At 38.9% G+C, this 19,462-nt stretch overlaps 1 protein-coding gene across 1 annotated transcript in view; it reads left to right on the top strand.

Moving 5' to 3' along the window:
* The window catches only part of SPAG17 (sperm associated antigen 17), a 109,832-nt gene that overhangs the window by 56,112 nt on the left and 34,258 nt on the right, over positions 1-19,462 (top strand). Inside the window, exons 18-26 of the mRNA XM_055807155.1 lie at positions 1,303-1,487; positions 3,184-3,281; positions 4,574-4,810; positions 5,975-6,086; positions 6,646-6,774; positions 8,023-8,136; positions 12,150-12,358; positions 16,579-16,699; positions 17,891-18,240. Of these exons, the coding sequence (XP_055663130.1) occupies positions 1,303-1,487; positions 3,184-3,281; positions 4,574-4,810; positions 5,975-6,086; positions 6,646-6,774; positions 8,023-8,136; positions 12,150-12,358; positions 16,579-16,699; positions 17,891-18,240 (1,555 nt within the window). The remainder of the gene's footprint in view (positions 1-1,302; positions 1,488-3,183; positions 3,282-4,573; positions 4,811-5,974; positions 6,087-6,645; positions 6,775-8,022; positions 8,137-12,149; positions 12,359-16,578; positions 16,700-17,890; positions 18,241-19,462) is intronic.

Here is a 19,462-nt window from a genome sequence, read left to right as displayed (position 1 = left end):
CCTAAAATACTTTCCATGCGAATAATTTCTTTTTTATTTATAACGTATATTCATCTTCAGGTTATTCCAGTACTGGAAACTCTAGGGCCCAGCCTAGTTTTGCCTTTTGTTTTCAGCACCATTGTTTTTGTAGTTTGTACATTTTCAGATACCAGCAGAGTCACTTTGTCCTTACTGAGTATATGACCAAGAGTTTCTCCATGCAGGTTTCCCATAGCAGGCTCCACCTACATTGCAGAAGCTGGGAGAGACTTGTGTATCTCAAAGCTGTGCTGTGCAGGCAGCCTACATAATTCTCTTGGACATATAAATGTAATGCTGCAATAAGAACTTTAAAACCGTCAGGAGGTCAAGAATTGGTTGGGCTGCCAACATGTTCACAACCAAAAACTGTAACGCATACAGAGCCTTTGAATGAAGTTTAATCATCTTGAACTAATAAATGCAAAACATTGTGAAGACACAACAATTGAATCTCATGCATTCTTTAGAAGCCCTTTTTAGTTTTGCACACTTGAAGAATTTTACTTTGAAAAATTATGGTAATGTTCCAAACAAGGGGTTGAGTGGCAACTGCATGCAAGACTTCCAGGCTTCACCCTACCTTGGAAGCAGCTGTTCACAATGAAGCAGTTTAGCAGTCATTTCAGACACCTTTGGAAGATTAAACAATACAACTACAGATACCAGCTGCAAATTCTGGATCAGTTTATCATTCAGTGCTCACTTCAGCTTGATTGTGAATATTCTCAAATTATGCCAGGCTATGGTGTGCTAATTCTCTAATCGGGATTTGGGAGACAATTTTCAAAACACTTTCTTGTCACACCAATAAAGAAGAGCTAGAAATTAAATAGAATAACATCTCAGTTGCTGAACAAACAACTGAAGCGTATTCTAAAAGACAGTATCAGTCAAGAGCAACTAAGAAAATAAGTTATCCTGCTGGTAAAACAGTGAGGAGAGTGAGTCTGAACATTTCTTAAACTGAATGTCACTATGTTTTCTGACTTTCTGGATTTTCTTTGGGAGCAGGCATTCTTTGGAAGACGCATTTCTGATATCTCTTTGCAGAAAGAGTAACTGAAATCCCACATGTAAGATCTCTTAAGGAAATGCCAGCCAGGCAAAAGTACCAGGTCCTGTAAAAAATGAGAGAACCCCCCCAAACACAAGCCTTCTCTCAAAGGTTATAGAATAGTATTTGTGTAAGAAACAGAGAGGCCAAGTGATCTTCTTTGACCTGAAATCACATTAGTCAAAACGGTCTTATGGTAAATAGAGGAATGTTGTGCTTTTCAGGAGCTATCTTGAGCTGGTGGCCAACTCAATTGAAGACTGGGTGAACGAGGAAGAAGTCAAATACCAAGAAGATAAGATGGCTAAGGAAGTAGAGTCTCTTAAACTGGAAAAAACTATGGCAGAAGCACTTTCTGAATTGTCTGCATGTGCTGTCAGAAGAACTGGCCTCCCTAAGAAAGCCAAAAGTGGGTATCTTTTTGTTTTGTCCTCGATAACTCATTTTTCATATTGGGTGCTGAGACCCAAAGTTGTTCAGAGCAGAATGGTGGGGGTTTTGGTTTTTTTTTTTGGTGTGGGTTTTGTTGGGGGTTTTTTGGGGTTTTTTTGTGTCCTAACCTTGTTTTGTCATCTGTATAGACATAAATATGTTTTGAAATTAATTAAATACAGGTATTTAAATATTCTGCATCGCATCATCCTGTGTTCTGAAAACTGGGACCTTTAATGTCAGTTTACTTTTGCAATAGCTGTGTTTATTTAATCGAATTACTTTAAGGATTACATGCAAATATGAATCTTTGTTTAGATGACTGAACAGATGAAGAGGTGAGCAGTAGTTAAAGTTGGCAATGTGGTTCCAGAAAATTCTTTTTTAAAAAGGGCAGAATAAAATCTGGAACTCGGAAGCTGTGGGCTGGAACTGGAAACTGGAATTGGCTAGACTGCAGAGCAAACTTTAATTATAGGCAACATTTTGGGTAGTGAGAATTGTAAGCAGTTTATACAGTAACTGTTGACAAGGCAGCAAAATCTGAAACCCCTTTTTTACAAAAGAGAACTTTTGTCTAAATTGTCTGTTTGGATATTTAAATGGCGTTAATAATGACTTGTTGATACTTAGCCTTTGCTTAGTTGACCTTTGAGAATGCACTTTGAAACCTTCTAGTACTAGCAATTAGCATTTACAAAAATAGGAATGTTATTGCTCAACTTAATTAACATGTCTGATTATAGTTTGTAAGCTGAAAGGACAGTTATGACTTCTAAATCATAATTTGTACCTATCTAGCTGTCACAGGAGCTAGATTGAATCTTGCCCACCTGGTGCCTGATGACAGATATGATTTATGGAGTTCACTTGCTGAAAGAAGGAGATAATTGCCTCTGGCTGGGATGTGCAGATGGGCAACAGTGTCTTTAGCTGATTACAGTTTCACTGGCACTGCTTTAACCCACACTGCAATTTTTACTTTTTAAAAATACAAAGAAATTTAACTAGAGATTTCTGATAGAGTACTTTAATATTTTCTAACAGGTAAATATTGGGTATCTGAGCATGATATAAACCCATGCACCCTCTAGGTATCTCTAAGGTACCCTTTTCATGAGTCATAGATGCTATAAAGCCCTAATAGTAAACCTAATATCGTAAGTTTTTCTTTAGTGCAGGTTTGAAGGTTCTAACAGCATTTATGAACTTTTTTGTCTTGAAAGGTTGTAGTACCTATGACTCTGGTATTGAGCTTGTTCGTGCATTTGGTTAAAGCACTGGATCAGAATTGTGGGACAGTGATAGTAGCAAAAATAATAAATACTGCTTATTGTTTATTCAGCATTGCTCATCTGCCTAAAAAAACCTTGTTACAGGAGCAAAGCTTTCAACAACAAAAAGCAGGGAGTCAGTCTTTAAATTTGTTGATATATTGTTTAGAATATTTTGTCCCCAGTTATAACTATCAAGTAATACTAGTTGTCAGATAAGTTTCTTCTAACCTGAACAGACTAAAAATAATTAATGTTTTCTTTACTTTTACGCTTCTACTATTTTCTAATGGGTATTTTTTTAATTACTTGTACATTTATGTTTATTTTTCCATTTAAAAAAATTATTCAATTTTCATGTATTTATAACTTCATTAATTCCCCTTTCATTTATCAAAGGCAGCACATCAGCAGGATCTGAGAGTATGACAGAGACCATTCCAGAATCTCAATGCAATAATGAAAAAAATCCTTTTATCAGAGAAGGCTCTCTAAAGGTGAGGCAAAAATATGTATGTTTCTGAAATGGACTAAATAACACTGCTTTCCCAGGAAGGTAAGGCTTGACTAGTCCTCTTAGATTTTCTGCTCTTGGCTTTTTTTTGTATACTTTATTTCTTGTTTTCTTTAATTTATTCCTTATTGATTCAGTTATGTTGTTTTTTTAAGGGAAGACTGTTTGGAGTTAGACTAGACATTCCAAAAGCAATTCTTAATTGCAGTACTAGGAAATGAAAGTTATGGATAATATCCTAATTCTTGTTGAAGTCTTCTGGTTATAAAGCTATAAAAACTTAAGTACTTCCATGAATCTGGATCTTATGTACCCAACTCCTACTTTCACTATCCACAGCTTTTTGAAGTTAAAGAATGTAAATATGGTAACTCGTAGTTCCCTTGTGACAGAGAACCCCGTTTTATAGATGTAGACCATGGTCATGCACTACAGAATTGACTTTCTTAGGTTCATGCACTAAGCTTCTGGCTGAGGTAGGTGTTAAGCACGCATTTTTTGAAGGCTTATCGTTGGCACAATCATTAATCTGCACAAATATAGCTTAACTGATGTAATCCTCTGCTTTTTTTGACTCCTCACAGACATTATATGTCTCATCTTTCTTATCGTGTGTAATGCTCTGCACTTAAAGTACTGATATTGGAATGTAGATATGAAATTGTATTAACCAATTCCTGGGTACTCAACTTGAGCTGGCACGGCTCAAGGTAGGCTAATGCCTAACTTGTAACTGTGGATGCTTACCATTTCTTTCACAGAAGTGCTTGTGCTTTGGTATGCTTGGAATATGGAATGCTACAAATCTCTAAATACTCTGGGAAATCTCAGATGTCGTCTGATACAAGTTATTAATTCCAGCATTGATACCTCATTCCTCTTTCTGTAAAAGAATAAAATCATTTTATCTCATAGTTGCATTTTGGGAATAAACTAATAGCAGCGATGCGTTCTGATTTGGTGATAAACATTGTGGGAAAAGCGCACAATGAAATAATTATTTTATGACTGAATGTGTAAGATACAAATAATCTGATACGTCTCCTGTGGTCAAGAGTGATTGATCCTGTGGGTTGAATGAGTCAGTAATTTTATGCAAAATATAGTTAATAACATTGTAAAACTTCAGGCACATTTGAAAAACATGTCTTAGAGTGACTTAGAACATTGATTGCTTTGAGTTTGCTTACTTGTGCTCTTTTCAACATGGACATATGAAATATCATGTCATACAAACAGAACAGCAGTCTTTCGAATTCCTAACATTTAATGTAGGCTTGGAAGCAGGAGCGGGACCAATTACTAGAGAAAGAACTACTTAAGGAAGAAAAAAAAGGAAAAAAAGAAAATTTGGGAGGTAAAAAGAAAGGACAGGAGATAACAATACATGAAGAGAGGAAAGGTTCCAGCAAGAAATCTTCCAGAGAGAAGTTTAAAGATGACCCAGCAAAAGCCCCTGACCTTCAGGAGGATCCCAGCCTCCCAAAACCACATCCTGAGAAAGTTTATAAGGTAAGGAGTCATATTAATTGCACCACGTTAGGGAAGTACTAACTGTTTATGTCATACAGAGAGCGAAGATTACAGCAAAGCATCCGTTGTGAAATTGGAGTCCAGGGCAAATTAAGCCTAACCAGGTCTTGTTTAACACCACCATTTTAGCAGCAGATGCTTTCCTAAGACTTTTGAAAAGCAGTGTCTGATGTTTAAGGTTATCCTACACAAGACTATTGAATTAACTTGGATGGGTTTTAGTGTATATGACATGAACAAAAAGATAAGTTGATTTTATGCCCATGGAAAATATAATTATGGGATGCATTTTGCCTAAAAATGTGATTTTCATAGGAAAGGGGAACATAAAGACCTGTTCCAACTCCCACATTCGGAGACTGCTAGACCTAGTTGTAGTTTTAGCTGTCCACAGTGGAAATCAAATAAAAGGAGTTCACTGTTCTTCTATTTCCTGGTGCAAAATTTATGTTCTTGGAGTGCCCTAATACTAACTGTTCTGCCTGTTATAGTAACAGAAGGGTATTTCTTGAAGAGGGAACTCTTGTCCAAACAGGTTTTAGCCAGTTTGCGCTGCTTCGTGTTTGCAGGGTCTTGCATCCAAACTTGCATAGGTCAATATATTTTAGTCTAAACTTGCTTGAGTACAGACTTCAGACTCGGAGAGATGTAACGTTTCAATGTGAACGTAACTTGAGTACACTCACCTAATTTTTGTCAATTAGTGGCTCTTTGGAAGGCACAGCAGTCTAAGAATCAGATTTACAGTGTCTGAATTCAAAACTCTAGAGGGTGGAAAGCTGAATCTTTGTCTGCTCTTTATCTGATCCGATGGCATTGTACTTTATGTCTTTGTACTTGGCCAGAGTTTTTCTTTCCCTTCCATGATATCTTAAGCCATCAGTCTACTTGCTACTCTTCAGTTTCCATGGTGGCTCCCAGATTCTGCTCTCATGTGTAACAAGTTACTCCAGTTAGTAACTGAGAAATTATTTGAATATAAGAATAGCATGCTGTGTATTTGCTAAAGTCACTATTACATTAGTTAAATATCTAAGCCAAAAATGTTGACCAGCATGGTGGTGATCGTGGTGATCTGCCCTTCATTTACATCTTTCATGGCTTCTGCCTTCCTTATTTCACGTAATCTGAAACTTTTTCCAGTTTCTTGGCTACAATACAGGAGAGGATCTCATTCAAGTGACAGGAACCAATCAGTATCTTTTCCCATCTGATGGAGGACAGATTCAGGTAGAGAAGATAGAATTTGTAAAAGGTGATTCTTTAATTCTTTATTCTTTGCTTTGAATCATTCACTAATTGATGATATAGTTTCTTCTCCATAAATTCTTTTTCATGTCTCACTAGTAGAAATTCGGTTAAAGACATTATGAGGGTACCATGTAATTCCATATTAGCCTCTATCACTACTAATATTTACATTTCCCTGTAGTATGTTAACAAGTGATAGATAAATAAATTATCAGAAAATTAGACATGGAGAAAAATCAGTTCATATTTATCTGTTCAATGGCAACTGATGCATGATATTTCCAGAACACATTCCAATAATTTGTCCAGTCAAATGTGATATACCTAAGCAACAGAGTTATTCTGCAGCCTCTCAGATCTAATTGTCAGGATGGTTTTGAATATTTAGTCTAAACTCAGCTAACCTTAATTTTGTCGTCTTGGTCTACTGCTGAGCAATTCACTCCAGTTCTGAACAATTTTCTTTTTTGTGTGCTTTATGGTTGTGGGTGCAGGTGTTTTTTGGGGTGTGAGGCATTTCTGAAGCGTGGTGGGAGCAATAACAGTACTCCATTGCTTTGCAGGTCTAACTTTGGTAAAAGCGAAAGTGGTAAAAGACAACCATAATTTCTTCATTCATATCACAGACCCCAAAAAAACCTTAGAAGAAATTGAAGTGCAAGAAATTAATGAAGAACAGAACGTTAGATCGGGTTAGTGGATTGACATCACTGATGTAAATCATTAATAGTTTGTTGTACTTAGTAATTGGATGCAAACCTTATCAACTAACAGTAAATTCCTGCTACTGGCAGAAGGTAAGAAAGATCAGTGTTCTGTAAATAGAAATAAAAATCCAGTTGGCACCATGTAGAGGTATCTTACCAAGATGTAGAAGCACAATATAGGTCACCAGGTGCAAACCAGTCTCTTTTCCAAAGCAAGGAAATCAATTAAAAGAGTCACCATTCCTTAAGAAAAGAATTTTCTTCTTTCCTGGAGGATTCCTTCAGATCTTAATGTGGCCTAAGAAGATGCAAACTGAATCACATCCATTATGACCAGAATACATGTCAGCCCATGATAGGGAAGATTCTCCCTTTGAACTGGGCCTCTTTTTGTGGGTCAGATGACCACAGCAACGGCTGCTGGTTGACATGTTGCTAAGACTCCAAAAGGATTGAATCTATATCTTTGCTGAACCCAGGTGAAAGTGCTTCCAAGAAGGAGGTCAGTCTGTAAGAATCTGTGTATATGTTTGCCAGAAGCACTATGGAATTGCTCTCACTGAACTGAAGAGTATTGGGAAAGTATAACTTTTCATGTGCAAGCTCTTTTAATCTTCATCAGTGTCAGAAAGCATCTTGCTCTTGCTCCTCGGCTTCAGCAGCCACCAGTGATGTAACTGTAGGTTGTCTGAATAGAAAATTTGCATCCCTTCCACAGATGAAATGTTTCTTGTCTGCTTTTCTGAAAGTAGACCTGTAACTTTCTGGGGTCTGCCGAACGGTACTTCCAGTCACCAGCATGCTAGCATCTGAGGCCACTTTCACTGGGTCCCTGTTGACAATATCTGAGGACAGTGACTTTTATTAGTGCGTAGGGCACATGATAGAAATTAGCAGTTTAGCATTCTTTTCAGGCAAGCAGGGAACAGAAACAAGGATCCTTCTCCTGTTTAAATTCACAAAGACTTTTCACTAGTTGTTGCTGTTAAAGCTGTTTTCCCACACAGCTAATTAGAATGCAATTTCTAGATGAAAAATCACAGCTATGTTACACAAAACTGACTATTATATATTGCCCTATGAATGGATCAAGTTTTCCCCATCCTGTACTAGTCTATTTTACAGGTTAGTCATCCACACTGAGGTGCCACTGTTCCACTGGCCATGGCTTTGCAGGTCGGGTGGTTTGGTATGGTTGCCATCTTTAAAATTAATTCTGATTTTTTTTTAAAGGAAAATTGAAAAATCAAAAGAAAGCTGTGAGCAAGTTTGGATCTTTTTCAGCCACCTTGGAAAATGGAATCCAGCTGTCCCTGAGCTATTACGGACCTACAGGGAAGACAGCAGGTAAAATAAGCAAATAGAAGTGGGATATTTGAGAAGCATGGGGGGAAATCTTTTCTTTTTCTTTTTTTTTCCTTCATATGCTCCCTAACCCAATAATTTGTTGCATGCAATTCTGCCTTTCTCAGCAGCTGTTACTACATGGTGGGGAATTTTCAGCAAGGCTCGAGATGAGATTACATTTGTCAAGAATATTCTATGATTCAAATTTCAAAATGGAGGGAGGTCTCCATGCTTTTTTGCTTACTGTGAAAACAGAGCAGTGCAGGGAGAAACTTGCAAGTATTGTTATTAAGTAGCCCAGCAAAATCAGCCAATCAGTTTGAGCCAAAGAAAATGCGATTTGCTGAGGAGTCTTCTTGGTTTTCCAAGAAATAATATTTTTGTAAAATTATATAGGTGATTATGGAACTTTCATTTTACATTAGGAGTTGGATTTTAGGTTACAGTTGTGCAGACATAATGAGGGATTTCTCTCAACCTTTCAATAAACACATTCACCAACTGGAAGCAATTGCTTCACAAAACCACAGTGAAAATAGCGTCTGCTTTTAGCAAGAGCTTTTTGTTTCCATTACATTTGAAAGACCACTGAAACCATCATACGGATAAAAGTGAAACCCTCCTCTGATCAGAAAATAATCCCAGCATTTTTCAGCTCTTCTAATATGAAAACATTTAATTGAATGCATCTTTGTGTGGACTCTGGTAAACCATTCAACTGTACACTCAGTTTTGATTATTCAAATACATTTTACAAATTGATTCCTAAAAAAGGACTTTTAAAACTTGGGCCAAGAGAGCATTCACAATGTAATCAACTGTAAAAACTTGTACCTTGGCATAAGAGACATGTCTAATTAAACACCTGCATGTCAGCTATAATGTTCAGGCTCTTTCACATCTGCCATAAGCATCCTGTTTTACACTAGAATAGTCCTTGCCTCGTTGGGCTTTAGTGCTGCGCTGCTGACTGGCATTCTTTGATCTTCTGCAGTTTTTCTACAATCACTTGCTTATGCCTAATTCCCCTTGTGGGTGATTCCATTGTAAGTGCTCAGAAAAACTCCGACCAGAAATATTCTGGCTTATAAGGACTGTTCTCATATGCCAGCCTTCCCTAATGTAGAATGGTATGCCATGTAATCTGCAGTTTCTCTCCCACAATTGGTTAAATTTGGTGCAAATTACTCAGTTTCCCTGCATTACTGAAATCATTTATCTGGAACCTCTCTAATTCTCATTATTCTTATGGGTTTTCTCATTTTTATCTCTTCCATCTTCCTTTTAGGGAAGCTAAGATGACAGAAAACCCTCAGGCTGTTTGCCAGATTTATGCATCTTTTTTTATATCGTTTTTTAAATGTTATTATTCGTTTTCTGTAGCATGAGCAAACTCTAACTTCAAACCACCTTACAGCCAGGCTTAGCAGTAAGCTCCTCATCGCTCTGTGAATCTGGCAGTGCTTGAGCACCAGCAGGGCTTTCACCTCTGGCTATTATAGAACCTTTGCACTTGCTCTTTGTACCTCGATGAAATGATGTACAATTCCAAGTGCTAGAAATCTGTATGTGTGTGCAGAAGGAAGGAAACCTTCCTTAATCTGACAGCCCCCTGGAATTTCCCATCTCTCTCAAGATTTCTAAAGACACTTTTCCTCAGTCTCAGCAACCCACTCTTTCTCACTGTTACCCTCGGACATTATGTTCTCATTTTTCAGAGCAACCAGCGTAAAGGGATAGGTGAAATTTCCTTAGGGGTCAAAAGCCTATAGTAGCTTCTGTTCCTAAATTCAGCACTCTGGAAAGTAGTGTCATCTGAAGCGGAGTGTGCTCCACTTCACAGCATGGGCAGCTGTGCAGGATAGCTTCCCTCACGATATATAAGAACTTCCTTATACACAGTTTGCAGTGTTCACATGGATATGTATACTCATCTGACAAGATGGATTACATTCACTAATGATTTTATTGGACAGTTGCCTCAGAAACCTTCATTTTGGCTATCCTGCTTCTCTGTGGAGCACTAGCTCTGTCAAAGTTTATTAGTCAGCTGTTTCTTCTCACTGTCCACCTGGAGGTGGGTGCTACTACTTGTTTATTCCATGGCCATGCTGTCTAATAAATGTGTATCAGAATGGAACCCATGGAGAATTTTAAACTTCCCTATTTTATATAACTAGCTGAGAATTTATCTCTAACATATTACAAATAAAACAGATTTCATCTTTCCTCGGGCTTCCAATAAGCTGTGGAAGCCATGCAGCGTGCATTTTGTATGCGAAAGCAGAGCCACTCAACAAAGCGTCAGACTCTCATGCATCAGGCCCATGTCAGCTAATGAGATCTTTGTGGGGATCTGAATTTCCCTCTCGGGCTAAAGGCCACGGCTATATTCAGGTATCTCTGTGACTCCCTCATGCTGGCACCAAAATAAACTGAGATTGTAGGCTTAAAAACTAAGGTGGAAGGCTCGTTATCCATGGGCTCCTAAATAGGACTTTATCACCACATGTTCTTTGAGTTTCTTTAAGCCTCAGAGTCTTGAATGTTGGGTCACCTTTGCAGTTGCCGTAAATCCAGAATCATCCATAAGGCAAATGAACTTGCAGGCAGCCTTTGTAGTAGCTTAGAACTTTTATTTTTAATGTGGCGTCTGCATTTTCTTATTTGCAGAGCTGAAACCATCTAGGCCAAAACCTTTCTGGAAACAGTGGGCATAGCAGCACTTAGGCCTACCTTTTATCTTTTTCAGCCAAAAATGTATTAACACTTCATTGGTGTTGCGCCACCCGAGCATGCTTCTGGATGGATTCCTTCCTTTCTTTGTCTGAATGTGATCTGGCTTGCCATTTATCAATGGGTTATTTAACTTTTCATTGACTGGTGTATCAGTTCTCACATTACTTAATGTTGTTCATTGGAAAAAGCAGAATTAAAATGTAATTTTACAAAAAAAAACAAAAAACCAACAAACAAAACACAAAAAAAAACCACAAAAAAAAAGATTTTCCGAAATCTTCCTAAAGAAAATTCTTGTTATTACTGACATACTGTTAAACTTCATACTTTGTAGAAACTACTAAGCAAAACAAGCTTGCTTTATTTATTTAAAAAAGATGGTTTCTGTGATCATTGTGTTTTGCTTACTGATGTTTTCACTTCTTATCTATATGGGTGTGTTTAAGAGGTGGATAGCAAGTCCCTCCATCTGGGGTAACAAGCTCTCCAAAACAAAAAAGAAATCAATTGTTTAAATTGTCTGGATGGCAAACAAGGTGCTATTTCATGAGTTGTAGATTTGGGACTTAGGCTGCCTTCAAGCAAGAAAAGGTGATAAAAAAAAAAATCTTTCAAAAAAGCATTAAGGTTAGTGCTGGATGAGGCTTTCTGATTAAAGAGAAGTGTCAGTTCATTGAAACAATGTTTTACAGAAAATCTTAGTTTGTATCATTTTTATTTTCAAGAAACTGTTTTGGAAGGCAACGTGACTACGTCCTGCCAATGTGCTTAGTGTGCTGCCCTGCTCAGCCCTTAAGAATTGGGAGAGTCTTAGCAGGTCTAGATCATCAGAATCTTTTTGATTCATTATAGCAAAATAAAGCTATATAGTGCAAAACTACTAGAGTTGGTCCATGCTGGATCAGCCCCATGATAAACATAGCAACAGCAATCATTTCCTAGATACTAGACTCAAAATGTCTTCCCCTATCTTAAGTACTCTGGAGGTAACAGAGAATTTTTAAAATTTTATTTTCTATTTTTGAGAGACAAGTGATGACCTGTGGGAAGCAACAGTTTTGAGATGTCTTTTAAGCTGATGAGTCATTTTTTGGAAAGATTTTCTAAATAATTTCATATATTCAGTCCCTCTATCTGAAATAATAAACTCACCCACTGAGGTTACTATTTCTAAGGTAAATTTTAGTGTACAAAATCTTCTAAAAAAATTAAATGTGGCCTTCTACATTTACGAAATTTAATTTCATTATAAATATTACTTTTCCCTTCTTCAGATGATGAAACAGATCCTGTCCTAGCAAGAATTCTGAACATCCCTTCTGTTCATATTCCAACCGTAATTTCTCCTGTTACATCAGCTTCAGGAAAAAAAGATAAGTCCATCAAACAAAAATCAGGCAAACCTCTGTCATCTAAAAAAACAAGCCATAGCAAAATAGGCGTTCCATCACCTGAGGACCTGGTAAAGCAAGAAGAAGGAAAGGTGAGAGAATAGACATTATCCAATGAACACAGAAAAGAAGCTAGCAAAAATTCAAATACATGAAGTTATGTAACAGAAACATATACTCTTTTCATAGGGCATTGAACTGTGCCTTAACAAGTTCCTAACAATTTGTGGTGCTTCTATGAATATGTTTTACTCTTCCAGTTGTTCTCAGATGTACGTATTGGCAGCTGTTAATGAAGCTTGATGTAAAGCAGCGTGTCTTCTTTTCCATGGTTGACATACTTTTGTCAATTTTAGCTTTACAGTTACCTGTTACATTATTAATATCTCAGTGACTATAACTGCTCTAGAAATTAATTTTTAGATTAACCAGGGAGGAGAACTTTTCTGTGCTGTCCAAAACCTGTATGGGAAAGTCTAACCAACCAGTAAATTAGTGGAGATGGTTTTGCAAAAGCTTGGTCTGCAGTTTGGTCTTCCCAGCTGATCACAAGTCAGGGAGCAGCAACTTGGAGAAGTTCCTTCTGCCTGTAACTGAAGTACTTCTATCACAGGACAGAATGGATGATGTTTCAAAAGCAGACTCCAAATTTCTGTTATGGAATACTTCGCATAGAGTAATACAGGAATTACAGGGCCGTGTGCCTCAGAAATTCACAGTAATTAATCTTTTAACATCTTCCACAGAGCTCTAGGAAAAACTTTGAGGCATTAAAGCATGTGAGGGAGGGAGGCCGTATCAGTTCAGAAATGGGTCACAAGTTCCCCTCTGTAAAATGAGTAACCTAGATTATTTCAGGTCATTAGGTAACTATTGGCAAAATATTATAGGCAGCCACAGGAGGTTTGTTTGTTCCAGTGGTCTCGCAGATCAGCCAGAGTATGAGTTAAATGAAAAGTTCTCAAAGAAATATGGGAGGAGATATTAACAGGATGGTGGAAGAGGATGCAGGATTTTTTTATTTGAGCTGTTATAACTTCTTTTCTGTTTTGGTGCTGTTTTCTCCAACCAGCAGTGTCCCAGAAATGGACACAATTAAAATACAGAACAAACTCTGAAAGAAGGACAGAAATGAACATAAATAGTATTGAGAACCATTTTAGTTACCACCTTCAGTTTAAGAAAGGACAGTCTTCTGAAAACAGGTGTAATCAGCGCAGAAAGCAATGAGGTCATAAACAGTTACACTAATGCTCTAAAATACAGTCTGGGTTAATTCTTTAATGATAGTTATGATAAAAAGCTATCCCTTTTAACCTGATCAAGTTACAAATTTCTAGATTTTGTAACTAGATCAAGTTACAAAATTCGTAGCATTTCTAGATAACGTGGTTCTTAATATCTTTCCAGGCTAACTGCAAAAGTACTTGAAGCATATAGTAGTGTGTTCTAATTTTCCCCCTACTTTGTTCCATCTTTAATCAAGTATGGCTGAAATGATGCAGGAAGAACTGCTAGTGGAATGTCCCAGTTCTCACACTGAACTAAATTTAAGTCCAATCTACTGCATATAATACTTGTTGTGACTGATTATTTTCCATTAACCTGGTCATTCCTTCCTCTTGTGTTCTGCTTCTTCCATAGACTAGCGGATGATACGTAAAGAACATGAGTGGCACCAGCTCTTTTCCTCCACTGTTTTCTCTGTTGTCCTGTTCCTCAGAATTTATCCGTGGAAAATTAGCACTAGTCCATCAAACTGTGGTGGCTTCCAATCCCAGAGGCATTTCATGAAACTCCACTTCAGTTCTTGTTACCATTGTCTAGGGCGCTGCCCTGAAAACATTCACCACTTTCTGGTCTAAAGATTGGAATGTTTCTTTTTCAGAACTATGTCTTGGAAAATTGGTCTTTTGTCTACTCTGGTTCCTTTTGGCAGCTTCTCTCAAAGTCACTCTTGCTATGCCTTCACCAGAGACTTATGAAATATCTTCTCGGCTCCCTTGGCAAGGGAGGTTGAATGGAGATCATAATTCTGTTGACAGAGCTGGACTGAACTGTTCAAAGAGGTAGAATGGGCAGTATGGAAAAGAAGGGTTAAATCCAGTGCAGGTTTATCAGAAACAAGTGATAGCTTCCATCACAAAGCAAATGAGAGGAGACAGTAATAAGAAAGACAAGAATGAACACATGCTTGTTGAGAGTTGTAAGGATAGCCTTGGAAGACTCTAAACACGATGTACCTATGCTGCTTCTCTGGTACCTAGTGGATGCAGTAATGCTGTGGCTCTTGTTTCCACACGGATCCTGTCCATATCCACAAAAGGGCCCACTGACTGAATTTCAACAAGTTTAGCTAGGTATTTAGAGAGTGTGAGCATGGAAAGTGGTGTAGGGAGCTGCCAAACAGCACTCAGCATAACATACTGCAACTGTGCAGCGCAAACCAACCCCCCCTACCATTAAAATTCTGCCAGGAGGATATCTAAGTTTCTCCTCTTCTTCCAAAAGGCTATTTACTGTTTGGTTTAGAATGTCTTAAAACAGAGAGTATCTATGTCAGTGTGTACAGCACCTGGCTGTGTGGCTCTGCAAGTATTTTGGAGGGCAGGATTAGAATCTGAAGCAAACTTGACATGGGCATGGTCTGTAAAATAGGATGCAATTCAGTAAGAGTAAGCGCTAGGTTCTACAATTACTTATGAATTATCAGTATATGTCTACAGAATGGGTAACAGTTCTGTCGGTAACAGTTCTATAGAGAAGGGTCTGAGAGTTGCAACGGATTGCAAGCTATACGCAAGTCAACAATGCCATCTTGCTGTGAGAAGGGCAAAGACCGCGCTGAGGTGCATCAGGAGTATAGCCTGCTAAAAACGTCAGGTTATTTCCATTCGGGGCTGGTAGGGCCTCAGTTGAAGTGCTGTTTCCAGTTATGGGTACTGCACTGCAAGAAAAATAAGGGCCACACTGGCAAGTTTTAAGGAAAGTCCCAAGGAGGATCAGAGGTCTGGAAAACTTGACTGGTGAGGAAAGATTAAAAGGCTTGGTTTGTGTTTGTTTGGTCTAGAGCTGGGAGACAGAATAGCCCTCTTCAAAGAGTTAAAGGGACACCATCTTCTTCTATGCTAGCTTGTATAATCAAAAAAAATAATCAGAAGTAATTTTCTGCAAGAGAGGTTCAGGCTAACCGACAGGAGAGCGTCAGTAAGGTTAGTCAGGGTAAAGCCCTGAACAGTTTGTCAGAAAACCTCCAGCCCTGGAAATTTTCAGAAGAGGTTGCATTAGCAGTTTTCTCTAACAATACAGGTATACTTGATTTTTCTTTTTTCTGTTTTTTGGTTTTTGTTTTTTGGGTTTTTTTTAACCATTAAACAGGGAGAAGTAGATGAGAACTAAGGGTTACTTCTGCCCTATTCTGTGACTTCTACCTCTTGATCCTGTGACTATGATCTTTTTGTATTGAGAGTACCCTTAATTGCCCAGTAATATTATGCAAAGTAGCCATAAAATGTACCATCCTACATGTTGAAAAACAGGTGGCGAAACATCTGCCAATTTTTCCCTATATTTTATTTCTATTCCTAAAAATCAAGAATATGGGGTAAGTCCAGGACAAGTTCTCTCTGGTACCTCTGTCTGGAACCCAAAACTGTTTTCATCTTATGACTACCGGCATAGTGTACTTCATTGTCACATAGGTTTTTGAGGGGGTGACATCAAAGGATTCATTGCCGTGCTTTTTTCCAAATGTTCCAGGGTCTTCAGACCCTCCTTAGGTAAACCTCATCTTTTCTGGTCATCAGAAGAGTTTCCACTACAGGGCAGTGCAAAGAGGATTACACATTTTGACTGCCTAACGGTCCTTTCTGTCCCCTTCTCCAGTCAGTGCTGTTTTTGCAGCGACTCGGCAGCACTGCTCTACTTATCTTTTGTGCTCTTCTAATGGTTATAGGTAAAATAACTCATGTGCAACTTCAAGAATTATTTAATGCTCTGCTGCTTCACATTATCATTTATTGTCATCTCATTTTGACACTGTGCATAAGACAGCGTAATGATTCAGCAAAATGAATAAAGTCAGGAAGGGCTGTTCTTCAAGGGTTAATAAAAGGAATGAGAGAAGAATAGCATAATCAAAGAAAATAAGCTAATGTTTCCACTTCAGATTCCTTAAACTCTCAAAATGTTAAAAATGAGTGGTAGAAAGCACTTTTTTTCCAGTGTTTAGTTAAAACTGATATCCGTAGGCTAATTTTTTCTTTATTCTTTTAAATTGTGGAATAAAACTAATTCATGTTTCATTCTGTAGATGGGAATGGAAGAATCAGCTTCCCAAACACAAGTGATGTCAAATGCTCTTGCTTTCCCAAGTTTGAACGTCTCCTGTCCCAATGGACTAGTATTAACTTTCCTTGGTGAAAGTTTTGGAGGTTAGTTTTGTGAGCCACTGCGAAGTAAGGAATTTAAAAACAGTTATAATTATGGAAGAAAATTATTTTTGCCTTGATGGCTTATAGATGTAGCAATATTAATTTATTCATGCTTCAGATTGCTAAGTGTCATAATGTCTATTGAAAAGCATTTGCAACATAGTGTTTTGATTCAAATGTAAAATCTAGAATTGCAAGTTGTTAGACATCACAAATTGGGACAGGGAAGCAGCAACCCTAAAAAGTTCTTGGGAGTCATGTTGGATAATCAGTTGAATGTGCAGGTATATTGGCGTAGTAAGATGAGCAAATTCAATTAATAAATGCATATATATTTATAAGGTTATATATAGATTTTTTTTTTTTCATCTCTGTGGGCCTCCTTTGGGCCCTCTTCAGTCTGTCCACGTCTTTCTTGAACTGTGGGGACTGGGACTGGACACGGTACTCCCAAGTGCAGCCTGAGAAGCCAAGTGGAGTGCAATGATCACATCTGTGTCTCCACTAGTAATGCCCCTGCAGGTGCAGCCAGCTTGGCAGATTTTGCCAGTTTAGGGTAAATGTGCTCTGCTCAATCTGGTATGAAGTAAAGATGATGCAGAGAGTTTGCAAACATACATAGTTTGGCAAGGAGCATGAAGTTGAAATGCTGAATAGTTGAGGTGCACAAAGCAATTATGGACACACACACATGTAGTCTCTTAACACAATTACCATAATTATACTTACTAGTATACTCAACACACTGCCATATTTAAAAAACTGCATTTGTTCAAGTAGACAAAATATCTAACTTCACTTTCTCTACAAACTCAAACTTGGTGAAACTCAGTAACTTTTTAAACCTTTATGGGTGGTTAGGAAATTCCTCTCACCTAATGTCAGTCTTCCAAAAGTTCGGTATCCGTAATATATCCATCTTCAAATTTCCCTTATTTTCATTTGGAAAGACAGACACCTCCACAGGAGGATGCAGAGTTTCTGAGTGGATGTCTGCTTTGAGTTGTTCCCAGAGAAACAGAGCCTGTCCCTTATTCAGTGGGTTACAGAGGAAGCCAAGGAGGGTCAGTCTTACTCGCCTAGAGTTGCATGCATTCTGCAGCCACCATGGTGCTGGGTGTGTTTAGCACTGTTTGAATGTGTGTGCTACGCTGTATTAAGTAATTCAGAATTTGTTTTCACATTTGAAAGGTGAAGCCACCACAGCTGAAGCTGAGAAAGTGGTGGTAAAGAGAAATGAAGACAAAGCAGGTGAAGCCAAAGAAGAGAAGGCCAAAGCAAATGAAGCAAAGAAGGAAACGGTTATGGAAAGTGGAGAGAAGGAACATGGGGTTACAGAAGGTGAAATAAAGCAAAAAGACACCAAAAGAGAACAGGCCAAACAGTCTGCTCTGGAAATTCTGGTTAGGCAGAGTTATCCCCAAAAGGTAAAGAACTGTCGTCTGTATACATCTGTGTCAAGGCAAACAGAACAAGAGGTGTCAAGAGTCATCACCAGTCAAGGAACCATCATAAAGTACCTGATGGATGGGTCTACCCAGGTACGTTTAGTAGATTTTTTTTGAAAGCAACCTGCAGGTATGATTATCCTTCCACTTGTGCTTGTCAGCTGAGATAGAGAAGTGTCCGGTTTGTAGATGAAGGAGTTAAGTACCCACTGAGTGATGCAGCCATGTGAAGACTAAAATGCTCTTGGCTTTGTTTGGAATCAGAACTTAGGGCACATAGCTTTAATGATGAAAATCTTAGTCATGTGAAGGTTTTAGGCAACTGGGATTAGGAAACAGCTGAATATGGTTTTAAGAACTAAATTATTGACTTAACCATCTGAAGTGTGGATTAGTTGGGCTTTGGGTATTTTTAGCAACAGGAAAGTATCCATACATTTTTTTTAGTCATCTAAAGAATCATATGTGATCTAGAAAAGATGAACTGTTCTTCAGTCCTGCAGGCACCTTCAGGTACCCTAAATTTTCATCAAAAAGACTGTATTCCTAAGTACCTTTTTTGTTTACACATACTTAGGCTGCCTAGAATTCTGGTACCTTTTAGGTGCTATAGACTAGATACCATCTTTGCAGATATCAATGATGTCTTTGACCACTTAAATAGTCAAAGAGTAATCTTTACTTCTATAATGCCTGTTTGTTACTAAATAGAGTCCCCATTAATGATATACATGAACTGCAGCAATTAGCAGCCCTTTGGGCAGTCATTAAAGGGATGAAATCCAGCAAGTCCCAGTGGCGGATTCTGCACTTGGGATGGAGCAGCACCGGGCACAAGTGTGAACTGGGAGGGGAGTGGCTGCAGAGCAGCCCTGCAGCAGGGGCTCCGGGGTGCTGGTGGGCAGCAGGCTCAGGATCGGTCAGCAGTGTGCCCTGGCAGCCACGGGCAACCCGCACCCGGGGGTGCATCACACGCAGCATCACCGGCCGGGCAAGGGAGCCGGTCACCCCGCTGTGCCCAGCCTCGGCGCGGCCTCGCCCTGAGCGCCGGGGGCAGGTCTGGGCCCCGCCGTTTCAGAAGGACGGGAAGGTCCTCGAAGGTGCCCAGAGGAGGGACCAAAGCTGGTGAAAGGGCCGCAGGGCTCGTGTCCTGTGAGGAGCGGCTGGGGACTTGGGGCCTGTCTGGTTTGGAGCGAAGGGGGCTGAGGGGCGACCCCATGGCGCTCTGCAGCTCCCTGGGGAGGGGAGGTGGAGAGGGAGGTGCTGAGCTCTTCTCCCTGGGGTCCAGCGACGGGACACGCGGGAGCGGTTCAGA

The sequence above is a fragment of the Falco peregrinus genome, chromosome 6 (assembly GCF_023634155.1).
Source record: "Falco peregrinus isolate bFalPer1 chromosome 6, bFalPer1.pri, whole genome shotgun sequence".
Lineage (NCBI taxonomy): Eukaryota > Metazoa > Chordata > Aves > Falconiformes > Falconidae > Falco > Falco peregrinus.
Note: the sequence above shows the minus strand (reverse complement) of the source record. Positions and strands in the feature narration are given on the sequence as shown.